Genomic DNA, 14,549 nt, shown 5'->3' with positions numbered 1-14,549 from the left:
AGTTAGATTGACATGTATACACTGCTATATTTAAAATAAAACACCTTCCCATGAAAAAATAAATAAAAAATAGTAAATTAATAACTTGCCATTTCTGTGAGGTTTGGAAATCTTTTTTTCTAGTTGATCAGTAGTATATATTCAGCAATATGAGTTTAAGTAAGGTCAAAGGTTATCTTGTGGGAGTAAAATTTGAATTCAGAATTGTACACTGTTAGATAAAGGATATTTCTGAATCAGGAAAGGGCAGTGAATTTATAAATCTAAGTCATGCCTATACATCTGTTAACCTAAAACCTTATGCTTGATTCAGATTTTGTTGTAGCAAAATATTGATGTATTCTGGATTCCTACTGTGAGATGTGTTGTGAAAGTTCAACATATTACCATTTCCTTATGAGTACTTGCAATCATGATAAAAGCATAGAATCTTATTTCAGCCATTGATGAGACCATTACATACAGATAGGATCCCAAGTAAAGAAGAAAAAAAGGACTCGTAGATTCTTGCTTCTTTTGTGCTCTGTGTTGTTTATATGGTGGTTTAGAAGTATAGGTGCAGTGATTAGGATGTCCAAGTTGGAGAGAGAGATTTAAAAGGTAACATTTTGCTGGTGGAATGTAAGAATTTTAACAACTCACCTACCTAGAGCTTAGATTAGGTATTCTCTCATTATCACTACCATTGCATTAATGTGCAAATTGTGTATATTCAGCTGCTTTATTCTAAAAAGAGTCTGGCCCTTTGGTGTGCACCAGAGACATTTGCTATAGGAGACTGTGATCCTTAGCAGGATCAGCTAAGCCCACTTAGTGTGGGTGATCCAATAGAATATGGACTAGTTGGCCATTTGGGATACAGTTGTTCTAACAAAGCACGTGCGGAGAGTCAAGGGAGTTTGTATGCTTTTTTTTTTTTTTAATGTGGTATTGTCTTGTGTGATTTATTTTCCTTCATTTAAAAACTTGATGCAAAATGTTTGTGCTCTTTCCTTTCTTTCTCTCCCCGCCCCCCCTTAGAATAATATAGCCGATCCAGAAGAACTGTTCACAAAATTAGAACGCATTGGAAAAGGCTCCTTTGGAGAAGTGTTCAAAGGTATTGATAACCGTACCCAGCAAGTGGTTGCTATTAAAATCATAGACCTTGAGGAAGCCGAAGATGAAATTGAAGACATTCAGCAAGAAATAACTGTTTTGAGTCAGTGTGACAGCTCCTATGTAACAAAATACTATGGATCATATTTAAAGGTAATGTGTACGCTGGATTATTTAAGTCATAAGGTATTTTCATTATAAGTATTTCTTTTTTTTTAACTCTGTTTTTCGAAAGGCAATGTCTTAAATTAGGATTTGACAGCCTTTGGCCTCCAGACAGAACTCAGCTCCATTTGTAGTGCCAAAATAGGCTGGTTCTAGATTTAGCAGCTGTATCCTGAATGCATCCCAGTACTCAGCTGCAACATTTTTCCACACCTGAACTTTTGGGTTGATAGAGGAACAGAAAGGCAGCTGAGCCTTGAGACGTATCCTTTGCCTGGAAAGAGCTTTCTCCCTGGGCTTTTAACACATTATTCTCAATGGTCCAGTCTGTCTCAACCTCAGAATGGATGGCATATGTAAGCATGTCACTATTCCATTGAGTTATGGTGGTTATTTACACATCTCTCTCTCCCTCTAGGTTGTAAGCTTCTTGACAGCAGGGAGTTTAGTTCAGCCCGTCTTGGTTTTCACATCCCTTAGCACAGAGCATGGCACATCTTAAGTACATGATAAATATTTGTTGAAATGGAATTAAATAGATTAATATCTGTTCCCCCCCACCAAAAAAAAAGTTGGATTTTTAGTTTCTAGGATTATGGAATTAGCAGACACCTGAAGTTCCAGCAGATGGAGTTATTACTGCATCACAGAAAACTCTTTGGTGACTAAAACCCGAGTTCTTGGGTTCCATATTTATAGTCAGGATTTGTGTCTATTGAAATATAAAACAATACATAATTAGAAAAATCTAGCTTAGAGTTTAAATTATCTTAAAATTTAAAAAATGTATCCCCATACTGATATTTTTTAAAGGAGGGCAGTATTAGTTAGATCTTTGATTTTCAGAGCTTACAAGGGGGAAGGTTTTGTTTGTTTGTTTGTTTGTTTGTCCATCTATCTCTAGGCCAAAAGGGTGTGTTTATAACCCATCAGGCTGTTGGCCTGCACAAAAATTGATGCTGTCTTTTTATGTTCTGCTGATCAAATATACCCTAGGATAAACTATCTATATTAGTTAATACTGATATAGAAATTCATCGATTTCCCTGGCTTTTTACAGAGCCTAACCTTTTTTTTTTTTTTTTGGCTGCGCTGCACGACTTGCGGGATTGAACCCAGGCCTCCTGCAGGAGAAGCGCAGAGTCCTAACCACTGAACTGCCAGGGAGTTCCCCACAGAGCCTAGTTTATTCTAATAGTACGTGAATTAGGTGACTGTGGCATTAATGCATAGTAGAATGAATCATTAAATAGCCAAACAGTCACTATGTGTCACACACTGTACTAGGTTATGGAGATGTAAAAGTGAACAACTCCTGCCATTAAAGAGCTCACAGTCTCATATTGCACTAAAATAGTGTAGATTTTGTGATTGAATGTGTACAAGGTACAGATGAGGCATAAATAAGAAAATGGTCACCTCTACCCTTTTTTTCCATGATGGTATGAAGGAAAGGCTTCCAAGAGGAGGTGATACTGCTGGTAGCTCCTATACAATATACTTTTAAGTGTTAGCCATTACTCTATTTTACTGTATACCTAATTACTTGATTCTTTGTGGTTCACTTTGCTTTTATATTCTTTCCTAAAAAGCTTATTTAGTGGGTCAGATTCCTTTTTAGGAATCCTATGGGGGTGGTCATTCAATCTCAGTGGTTTTAAGTCTCCCTTCTAATTTCCATAGCAGGCGGGGTTGTAGGCAGCCCAGGGAATTTGCTGTTGTTGGTGGTAATGTGTGTGTGTGTTTTGCTTATTCTGGTTTACTCTTTCTGGATTGAATCCTTGTAATTCCAGACCCACTCTAGAGCAAATCTGAACACTTGCTATTTTTAGGCACCTGTATCAGATAAGCTAGTTTTGGTGACTGACTTATATTAAAGAAGCCCTATTTAAAATGCGCTATTGTATATTATATTGAAAATGGGTACTGACATGGTATTGAGTTTTATTGTTTGCTTACAATCTTTCTTTATTCATATTCAGTACTCACATGGAAAATGAATTATAACTCTGTTTTTATTATTTATTCCTAAGATTTCACATTTAAAAAAATTTTCCTCATAGTGTACATGTACTGGTCACCCAAAAAATACTTAATCTTTTAATAAATCCAACTGATAGTTTGTTTTCTCCAAATCTTGATTGTTGAATGTTCTCAGGCCAGTTAGTGATACAAAACTGTTATCCAAGATGTCTTCTTACAGAATTAAACTGCATTATTTTTATCTCGTTTACCCGTCATTAATTAAAATACATGATGAGAAAGCCTACCTTGAAGAACATGTTACTTCATGATAAAATTGTAGAAATTCACAGATGGCTGCTGTTGATTACATTTGTATTATATGATTTTATAACTCTTTAATACCATTTATTTAAATTACTTTCTTAAATTGACCACTTGTTTATTTTCCATTTATATTAAACCATAGTGTGACTTCACAGGCTTAAATTTTTTTAAACTAAAGTCACATCAAATATAACAGGGTTCTGTTTAGTTCAGTCAGTGAAATCAAGGCTACATCCTCTAAGTACCATCGGAGAACTGCATCATCAATCGACTTATGTTCTTGTTGTGGCCCATCCTTCCGTTTCAGATGACATGGAGATTTTGTGAGTCAAGTTAATTGAGTAAAGTAGGATACAGGTTCTTCTCAGGTTGTCCTAACACAGGACATAATAACCAAGACCCTCACTGTTAGCTGGAGGAAAATTTATTGCACTTGAGAGAAAATTATATGCTCTCTGCAACTGTATGTAGTTGTAGCACTTTCCTTGAGACATGCAGAAATGTACTAGGTATTCATTTTGACTGAGCTCACTGTATAACTTCGTTTTTAAAAACAAGAGTAAAAACCAGACAGACACATCAGTATGACCACAATATTTTCCTTTAATTTTACTTCACTGCAGATTTTCTCGACAGACAAAGTTAGTCTTTATGACGAGTGCTAAAATAAGCAAACCCTTCCCTTCTGATCTCATAACATTGGAAGAATCTTTTATAATCTTTAAATATTTTTCTAGTTCGATGTAAATCTTAAAATGAAGCTCACTCAGGCATTGAATAGAACTTGAATCATGCCTTTATTTGCTGCTGAAAATTGCTTTTAGATTTCTGTTTATGTTAAGGAAATATGCCCCCCTCCACATACCACAACGACTGATATTTATTTTAAAAAAAGAATTGAATGATTGAAGTAAAATATTCCAGAATAGAGTCTGTACAGTTTTGTTTCCTTCTCATTATTTTTCCTGAGACTTTTGTGTGTGCTTATTTCCGAAGTATGGCGAATGTTTCTGGAATATTTCTGGAATATTCTTTAATTTTTAAAAATCATAGTTTTCTTATAAAACTTGAAGGAAATTGGAGAGGGAAGTATTTCCTCCTTGTACAGAGTTTTTTTCTCTCAAAATAAGAACAGCTTTAAACTTCCTATAATACACCTCTAAGAAGCCCCATATTAGATTCAATTCAGCAGATATTTATTTTTCCGTCACCTACTCTGTGCACTCCTCTCATTCTGCATATTTGCCCGGTCGGTCTCATCTACTTTATTCTGACAATTTCTAAATTCATGTCTCTGGTTTCAGCCTCTCTCCTTAGCCCCAGATAGGTATATCTAACTTGTCTCATATCTCCCACTTATCTGTGGGTAGGTACCTCAAGTGCAATAACCCAAAACGTGGGGAATAGCATTTAAAGTGGGTCTTGAGTATGATTTTGATAGGGTTTGGGATGTGAGGGTGGGGTATAGACAAGGCATTCTAGACTGGAAGAAAACGATTCCAAGGTGGTAAAGTATCTGGCAAGATGATCTCTACTATTCCTTGCAGTTATATAAGATTTCACATTCTGTTTCTTTTCTTATCGTGGTATAATATATATCACGAAAGTTACCATTTTAACCATTTTAAATGTACAGTTCTGTGGCATTTCATGCACTCATGTGATTTTGCAACCATCACTAGCATTCATCTCCAGAACTTTTTCATCTTCCTCAACTGAAACCCTGTACCCGTTAAACTATATAACTCCCCATTCTCTCCTCACCGTAGTCCTTGGTAACCACCATTCTACTTTCTGTCTCTATGAGTTTCCCTACCGTAGACTCTTCATATAAGTGGAATCATACAACATTTGCCCTTTGGTGACTGGCTTATTTTACTTACACATGCTGGTTTATGTGGTCAGTGTTATGATTGGCTATCTGCTTCATAGACCAACCTACTTAATTCAACATGTACTTGATCTATGTTCAATAATTATCTCATAAATATATATAATGGGTATTTTAAATGTTTTTTTAAACGTTTTTTCTATGAGAAAATGAATTCCAAGTTCCACAGTAGCATTTCTCCCCCCTATAACCAAGTGTCTGCTTTAGTGGCAAATTCAAAGGCCCCATGGGGTGATGGAGTTGATACTCCAGACACCAGTGATTTGTTAAAACTAGGCTCCAACTTCTCCCCAGTAAACAGTATAACTCTGAAGTACTTAACTCTTTTTTAAAATTTTTATTGGAGTATAGTTGATTTATAATGTTATGTTAGTTTCAGGTGTACAGCAAAATGAATCAGTTATACATATACATATATCCACTCTTCTTAAGATTCTTTTCCCATATAGGCCATTACAGAGTATTGAGTAGAGTTCCCTGTGCTATACAGTAGGTCCTTATTAGTAATCTATTTTATATATAGTAGTGTGTGTGTGTCAATCCCAATCTCCCAGTTTATCCCTCCTCCCCCCTTACCCCCTGGTAACCATAACTTTGTTTTCTACATCTGTAACTATTTCTTGAAGTACTTACTCTTTAGGCGTTCTGAATTTTGGAACAGAGAGCCATTTCTTAACCCCTTACTGCCCACCCATGTTGATGCAGGGCTTTATTTTATTTATTTATTTATTTTTGGCTGTGTTGGGTCTTTGTTACTGCGTGTGGGCTTTCTCTAGTTGCGGCGAGCGGGGGCTACTCTTCGTTGCGGTGCGTGGGCTTCTCATTGTGGTGGCTTCTCTTGTTACGGAGCACGGGCTCTAGGCGCATAGGCTTCAGTAGTTGTGGCGCGTGGGCTTAGTTGCCCTTAGGCATGTGGGATCTTCCCAGACCAGGGCTCAAACCCGTGTCCCCTGCATTGGCAGGCGGATTATTAACCCCTGCACCACCAGGGAAGTCCCTGCTGCAGGACTTTAAACTTTAAACTTAACTCCTCCAACCCATTGTTAAAACATTTGGATCATTTTATAATTGGAGAAATGTGCCAGATATATGGTTATGGTTTAGAGGTTTAGAGTCATTTGGCTCTTTTGGATTTGTAAACCAGTATGTAGATATCAACTTAGTCTTTTAAATTATTTAAGAACAAACCAAACATACATATTTGCATTCTCCAACACAGACATCTTTTACCAGAAATCAAAGATAGAAATTATAGTCCCCCAAAAGAATACAAACACAGGGTCTAGGTTTTTTGGTTGGGTTTGGTTTGTGATTGGTGTTTTCATTAAGACCTGCTGTGGACAAGGAACAAGTAAGAGCCTGTGTGGGTTAAGCTTCCTTGAGTAGGGAGGAGCCCCACTGGCTCGCCATTCCTGCCTGTGCCCACTCGGGCCTCGCTTCAATTCCCCTGCCTGCCTCACAGTCTTCTGAATGTTTGGACCTCTGACCATCCTCCAGCGAGGTTTGTCTGCAGAAGTGACAATCAGAAGGAAACAGCCAGAAAAGCTATGAGGCAGCTCTGGTTCCCTGCCTGTTTCAGAAGAGTCCTAGTTCCACTGAATAGCTTGCTTGCAAAGAGGAAGCCTTCTTTTCAGATCGGGAATTTGCTTAGTCATAAGTTTACTGACTTTTTAAGCTTTCTATGAATACATTTTGGTAGGTTTCTGTTTTGAATCGGTACCAAAAAAAAGACACACATGTTTTTAACTTGGAAAACAGGCGCTTTCATTCATGCAGAACTGCAAAACAGATAAACATGTTTTATAAGATCTTTTTATTTTTCTTTGAATGTCAGGTGAATGGGAAGCATTCTGAATTCATGAGGTAGAATGTAGTACTTAGGAAAAAAAAACGTGGCAAAAGATAAACTTCTCAGGCTGTACGGCATTGTGAGAAACACTTTTTTCTTCTGTAGAAAAAAATAGGAAGACTCATCAGGTTCACAGTTCTCATGTTCTGAGTCCTAATTTCTATACATGGAAACAAGTTACATGAACCACTCCTGGAACTCTTCTCCTCTCCCACTGTTATGGGGATTTATTTCCTCTCCTGCCTACTGTATACACCACTCTCTCTTCTCAGTTCAAGCTGGCCTGCTGTGACAGGAGAGAGTTGATGTCAAGATGGGCGGGGGACATTGTTCCTTTCTTTTATACATTCTACATAATGTCGGCATCTTAATTTAACTGAGCCTTCCCTCCCCGGACCCTTACCCTACACCACAACCCATTCCCCCCCACTACAGTGTCCCCTAAACACTCATCATCATGTTATTGGAGTCCATTCTCTGCCATAATAAAGCCCCAGTCTCATGGAGACACTTGGAAATTTTGAATGGAACTCCTGAGTACTTCCCAGGGATTTTGGAGTTTGAGGACTACTGGCAACAGCTTGAGAATCTTCATTCCACAGCTGGGACTGTAAAGGTGAGAGATGTGTTCCTGGCATCCCAAATCGAAGCACGACACTGAATATATTTTCCCCTAGAAACATTGTTATGGTATAAATGGTAGTGTCTCTGGTATCCTTTCTGCTATACTATGGATACCTTTGTGTTAAATTGTCTTTTTGGAGGACACTGCTCCAGGAACCTAGGCATTATTTTTATGGGAAAATGCTTGCTTTCCAAATTCCAAACATCTTACTTAAAAATGGACTTTTGGAACACAATCCATTCACAACTTGGCTATTGGCCAGTTTAGCAAAACCAACCATTCCGCTTTCAGTCAATTCTGTGGTCCTACAGTAATTCAGAGAATACCACTCATGAAATGGTATGGAGAGAGAGATGTCTTCCGTATTTCAAAGTATAGCTGAAAGAAAAATGATTTAATGATTTATTCCAAATTTTATCTGATGTAGCTGAATGGTGTGTGTGTGTGTGTGTGTGTGTGTGTGTGTGTACACCTGTTTTGTAATTCAAACACACATGTTACCCCTATGAGCTCCATTTCCTCTTGTACAACTTACAGTGAAGTTAATTCTACATGAATTAATCATAATGCTTTTTAAGCTACACACTCCCTTTCTCTTATCCTTTTACCTCTGGGGAGAGGGGGGTCAATGTTCTTTCTAGGTTCCATATGTGTACGAAAAATCCCCGTTAGTCCTGGTTGGTAAAAGTTGTAAAGTACATTAAAACAAAAGCCAAAAACTAAAATAAGGCACAATACCCAGTGTCCTCAAACTCTAAAATCACATGGGAAGTACCCAGAAGCCCCATTCAAAATTTCTACAAGTCTCTATTTACCTCCTCATTCTTTTTTTTTTCTCCTCATTCTTTAGTGTAACTATCTTTTCCTTTCAGTATCATTATTCAAAATAATTTAAAGCGATGGTTTTTTCTGGGTTTTATAAAAGTTGCTAACAGTTAAACAATAAGGAACAATAATGTGTTATTTATTTAGCTATATCATATGGTAAATCGGTTTCAGGGAGGGCCAAGACTCAGAACTTGACTTTCATTTGTAATAGTCTATGGAAAAATATATTCTGAGTTCCAAACAACTAATTTTAAACCTGTATTTTAGAACCAGTACATTAGTATGTCAGATTTAACATTTATGCTAGTATGTTACTTGGCTCAGGTTTATAATTATTAAACTATTTCATGGCTTTTACAGGGTTCAAAATTATGGATAATAATGGAATACCTGGGTGGCGGTTCAGCACTGGATCTTGTAAGTATTTTTAAATAATTACACACATATATCCGTACTTGTACTTTTTTCTTTTAATTGGAGTAAGCAATGGTTTTTGGACAAGCTAAGCAGTTGTTTAGTTAATACGTTCACTCTGTCTTCAGGACTACTACTCTTATATAGATTCAGCTATATTGCAGGCTTCTGCACGTTGCTGGCATTCTTAAAGTATATAAGAAATGCAAACAGCTTAATAAAATAAAATTCCCCCCAAATTAGGAATGAGCGTGTGACGGTTGCCGTCAGTTTAGAGTTTTACTTTACGTGCTTATCCCCGAGAAGACTCAGTGTTCTTAGATTTTTAAAAAAGATATCATTCAGATAACTGTCTCTAAAATTGGCTCTTGGGTTTTGACCAAGAAGGCCTACAGACCCAGCTCTCTGCAGAGTTGTCTCTGCCCCTCTATAGGTCATTTGGAAATGTGATGGCATCTTTGTCACAATGACTCGGAAGTGCCACAGCCATTTTAGTGGGCAGGGACCAGGCTGCTACAATCCTGCAGTATGTGGGAGAAGTTCTAACCAATGAAGATATGTTCGTGCATGAAATGTTTTTGAGAAACACTGGTTGTTTTCCCCAAGTGGTGTGATTCTGTCAGTGTTGTTCCCCGCCTTTTAAATCTTTATTAATGTGACATTGTATTTAAAATGCAATATGAATGACTAGAGACAAGTTTGTGTAGTGGAATAACCACTGGGCTGGCCTGTGGGAGTTTGAGGTTCTAGCGCTGGCTCTATTTATAACTAAATCTGTGACTGTGAACCAGACACATAAATTCCTTGGACTTGGATGTCCTATAAAACAAAGAATTTGCACTAAGCTCCTCTTCCATGTTTAATATAATATGACTTTTATATAATATGCTTCTGCCTTTGAAATTATAGAGTCTGCTGTTTCTAAAAGTAATTTTAATTCTTATATTTTAAAGTGGAGATGAGTTTTTCTGACTGAAAGTAATCAAATATTTTTTAAAGGCTTTCATCCTGACTGCCAATGACTCCAAAGTTTCAGATAATCCTGTGAACAGAAATGACCATAAGCGATTTTCTTCCCTTTAAACAGAACCATACTTAAACCATTCTAAAGAAATGGTAATTAAACTTGATGGAGAGCCTCATCTTCTAGGAATTCATCGCAGTTTAATCAGTTGCTGAGTTAGGTCATCCTTCCTTGTGTCTAATGTAATTCTTATATCCTAAAGCTAGAGTTCATTTTTTTCTTTCTCTCTCCTCTCTAGTGAGAGAACATAACTGGTGTTTCTTTGGATAATAATCCTTCATGCCTATGGAGTCAGGTCTCATTCTCCTCTTGCCGTTAAATGATCTCAGCTCTATTTCTCTTGTCACGTGGTTTGATTACACAATAATTTTTTCATTAGCTCCACAAGAAGCCTCACAATTGCTCCACGAGCCTCCTTCCACTTCTTAAATATTAAGAACCCTTTCCAAATTTATCACAGTTAACTGCCCCCAAAAGTGCTTACCATGTCACTTCCCTGTTTTGTAGGCATTGGCAAAGCTAGTGCACTGCTTTCATCGGATTTCTGATAGCAATGTGAAGCACTGGACACTGGCCCAGCCCTAACTAATACAATCTGTATCCCCAGTAGTAGTTTGGTCAGTTTTATGAAATCTCTGAATGAAATGATTGTGAGATCATAATCTCATTCTGCCATTCTGATCTCCACCTAAATACAACAAATACCTATTAGCATAAATTCAATGAACTTAAAATGTTCTTAAAATCAAGAGACCTAGATCCTAGTCCTGGTTCTGCCAACTGACTAGCTGGCTAATACTGGGCAAGCCATTTAACCTGTGCCTCAAATGTTCAATGAAGAAATTAGATGAGTAATCTCTCTAACTCTGTTTTTCTAGCCCTAACGCTTAATGATATTGTGATTTAATTATAAACCTCATTTGACTGGACTTTGTAGGCAGAGCAAGTGATGAGAAAATGTGCTACTTCTTCTTCATATATAGTCCTGTACGAATGAATGCTATCATTTGGGGGAATCTAAGAAAGGATCAGGCTTAGAGGAGGGCACTGCTACCGGGGACAAGAGAAATCAGGAGGGTTGCTGGGTAGAGTGTTCATCCCTTAAACTGGTGCCTGACTAATGGAACATGATTATGACCAGTATTGATGTCAACATTATATAGTGTATACCTCAAGATTCCCTCCCATTCTAACAAAAATAATTAGTTGTATGTGAACAGACTTTGAGCATACTGTACATTATTTTATTGAATTGATTATACCTTACTTCTTTCCAAATAGAATTGCAGTGACTTACAACAAAAACACATATAATAAGGTTAAGAGAATAAAACATGAGCACCAAGGGAAAAAGTTGGAAACAATATGCTAACTGTAAGAGAAAGCATAACAAAACATGGTGCATTAGGGACTGGCTGGAAGTCAAAAGAGTATGGGGAACACCCCCAAGCCCACAAGTAGATAGTCTCTGAAAGGGAAAATGTCCCTCTCTTGAATATCCTCAGTTGACAACAGAGGCAAATCACACAAGGCCAGTACACTGCCCTGGGGGCAGAAGTGTTAGCTATTAGAGACGTGATATGGTCTTCAGTCTTTGGAGAGAAGCTCAGTTGTGCGCTCCAGGGACAGTCGACCAAGATCTTGCGTCATCTCTCCCAAGGTTGCATTGGAAATTTTTAAAAAAGCAATCTGTGTTCCATCTACTTTACCTTCCTTCTCTTTCCAACTCCCTTATTTCTCCTTTTCTGATCATTATCATCATGGCTAAGGAAACATTTTAACCACAAGGTTTGGGACAGTTTTCTGTCTGATAGTGAACAAGAAAAACGCAGCTCGACCACCACCCCATTCCCATTTCCCTGCCACCCAGGCGCCCCTACCATCCCCCTCCGGTACCCAGTTAAGTGAGATTTTACTTTTACTGAATTTTAAACTGGACCTAAGTATACCAGATAAGCGACGGACCACTTTTCTGTTTGTTTTTACTTAAATATATTTTTAAAATTCTGTATTATCCAGGGCACTTTTAGAAATCCTTCAGAATGATAGCTAGTATCTTTTATATGGACCTTGCCCAATTTCCTAAGTGACTGAGGGTATACCTCCTCTGGCCCTGTCAACATTTTATAATCAGTGATACTAAGTACTAATCTTAAGTAGTATGACATTTATCTTTAACTTATTTGGTAGTACCTCAGAATTTCATTGCCAGCAATCAATAAAATAATATGCCATTTTCACCTTTTAGATGACTTTAATCACTGCTGTTTAAAAAGAAACTTTTGGGGTGGAAGTTGATATATTTGAAAGTAAACAGATAATGTTACCTAGGAAAGGCACCTATTGAACTATGAACATCCCTGGAGTATACTATATATCCAGAGCATAGTTAATATTAAATGGTGAGACTGAAGTGTGGTTTCTATTTTAAGCTGTTAAATTTCAACATGAAAGTGCCCTTTATTCAGAATAAATATGGCATTCATGAAAGATGAAATACAGAAGGTGCCAAAGAGCTGTGAATCCCTCCCAGTGTGAGGCATAGTGGGCAATATTTGATTTTCACCACCTCTTCCCTCCTTCCAGCAAACAGAACTCTACCTCAGCTCTGACTCTAGATTCCCACCCTTTCCTGTAATAATATTGTACAGTCCACTGTTTGTGCTTTATGAGGTACCAGAATTTTAAAATAACCATTTATTTTAAGGAGAGATTTTCAGATATTCCATTACAAATTCTCCTGAAACCTAATCATTGCTTTCCTTGTATTGCAGTTAAAACTACTGGCTTTAGTACAGGGAAATGTGTTACATTTATTTGAAAAAACGTATCCCTCCATGATTTGATATTTTTTTACAATGAAAGTCTGAATAGTTTAATTATTATATTCCTAGCTAAAATTTAAATCTGAGTCTCAAAAAAGGCTCTATGCTTTACAATGTTTTTGAAATACACAAATGCTAAGAACTGTGCTACAGCTGACCTATATGATCAAATTTGGTTGCTGCAAAAATCTTATGGACCGTCTGATCTAAAAATCAGTTCGGTGTAAATATTTAATAAGTTTTAAACAGCAAATGCCAAAATTTAAGTAGCTGATTTCTTTTTTCCTATCTGAGAAAAAGAAAACTAGTTCTGTCATTATTTAAGCGTGTTTCTTAGATCTTTGATGTAAATATTTAAGAACCTTAGGATTTGGAGCTAGTATATAGGTTGTACTATCTTTCAAGATTAAACTTAATCATTAAAAAACCCTTTCTGCCCTTTGACTTAACTTTCCTCACCTTTTAAAATTTTCTCATTTGTTTAAATATTGGTTTAATAAACAGAACTGCTTCATATATCTAAGCGATTCTCTTATTTCAAAGAGAATGTCAAGTTCGAACTTCATTGTTCCAAACTTTTACATGTATATGTATGTATGTGTTTTTCCCCCTAAGCTGAGAGCTGGTCCATTTGATGAGTTCCAGATCGCTACCATGCTAAAGGAAATTTTGAAAGGTCTGGACTACCTGCATTCAGAAAAGAAAATTCACCGAGACATAAAAGGTATACAGAAGTCTAATGTGAACCTGAGAAAAACAGATGCATTCTGAGGAAGCTGAGGGTTTTTTCATCTCTTTTTCCCTCCTAGCTGCCAATGTCTTGCTCTCAGAACAAGGAGATGTGAAACTTGCTGACTTTGGAGTTGCTGGCCAACTGACAGATACACAAATTAAAAGAAATACCTTTGTGGGAACACCATTTTGGATGGCTCCTGAAGTTATCCAGCAGTCAGCTTATGACTCAAAAGTAAAGTGTTACCTGTACAAACTATTTTGTTTTTAATATTAAGTTTTATATAGCGTACTATCCTATTTAATAAACTGCCTTAATACGCCTTCCTTTTAAAGTATTCCTAAAGCTAGAGTCACGTCAGTTGTTGCTGGTAAATCATACGTTCCCTTGTTGCTGGTAATATTTGGACCTTCTTCCCTTCAGTGGCCTTTCATCCTACTTGGAATACAATCCAAAGTTCTTACTATCACATATGTGTCTCTCTACAGTCTGGCCCTTGTCTACCTCTGGCTCATCTCTTATCACTCTCCTCTATTTTCTTTTTTTTTTTGATCTCTCTTCACTTCCACTTTTTTTTAAATTAATTTGTATTGGCCCTCTATTTTCTATCTGCTTCAGCCACAGTGGCCTCATTGCTGGTCCATAAACACAGCAAGTCCCCTCTAGCCTCAGGACCTTTGCACTTGCCTCTCCCTCTATCTGGAATAGCCTTTCTCCCAATTAGGTTTCTGCTTAAACATTACCTACACAGAATGGTCTTCCCTGGCCATCCTGTGTAAATTTGCAGCCCTTTTACCTTATTCATTAT

General features: G+C 37.2%; 1 protein-coding gene across 1 annotated transcript in view; it reads left to right on the top strand.

The window, feature by feature from the left end:
• STK26 (serine/threonine kinase 26) overlaps nt 1–14,549 on the top strand; it is a 65,147-nt gene that overhangs the window by 43,468 nt on the left and 7,130 nt on the right. The window contains exons 3-6 of the mRNA XM_060003144.1: nt 1,021–1,251; nt 9,106–9,162; nt 13,624–13,732; nt 13,818–13,975. Of these exons, the coding sequence (XP_059859127.1) occupies nt 1,021–1,251; nt 9,106–9,162; nt 13,624–13,732; nt 13,818–13,975 (555 nt within the window). The remainder of the gene's footprint in view (nt 1–1,020; nt 1,252–9,105; nt 9,163–13,623; nt 13,733–13,817; nt 13,976–14,549) is intronic.

This window comes from Delphinus delphis, chromosome X, assembly GCF_949987515.2.
Source record: "Delphinus delphis chromosome X, mDelDel1.2, whole genome shotgun sequence".
In the NCBI taxonomy this organism is placed as follows: domain Eukaryota; kingdom Metazoa; phylum Chordata; class Mammalia; order Artiodactyla; family Delphinidae; genus Delphinus; species Delphinus delphis.
The sequence above is the reverse complement of the archived record's forward strand: the minus strand, read 5'-3'. Positions and strand labels throughout refer to the sequence as shown.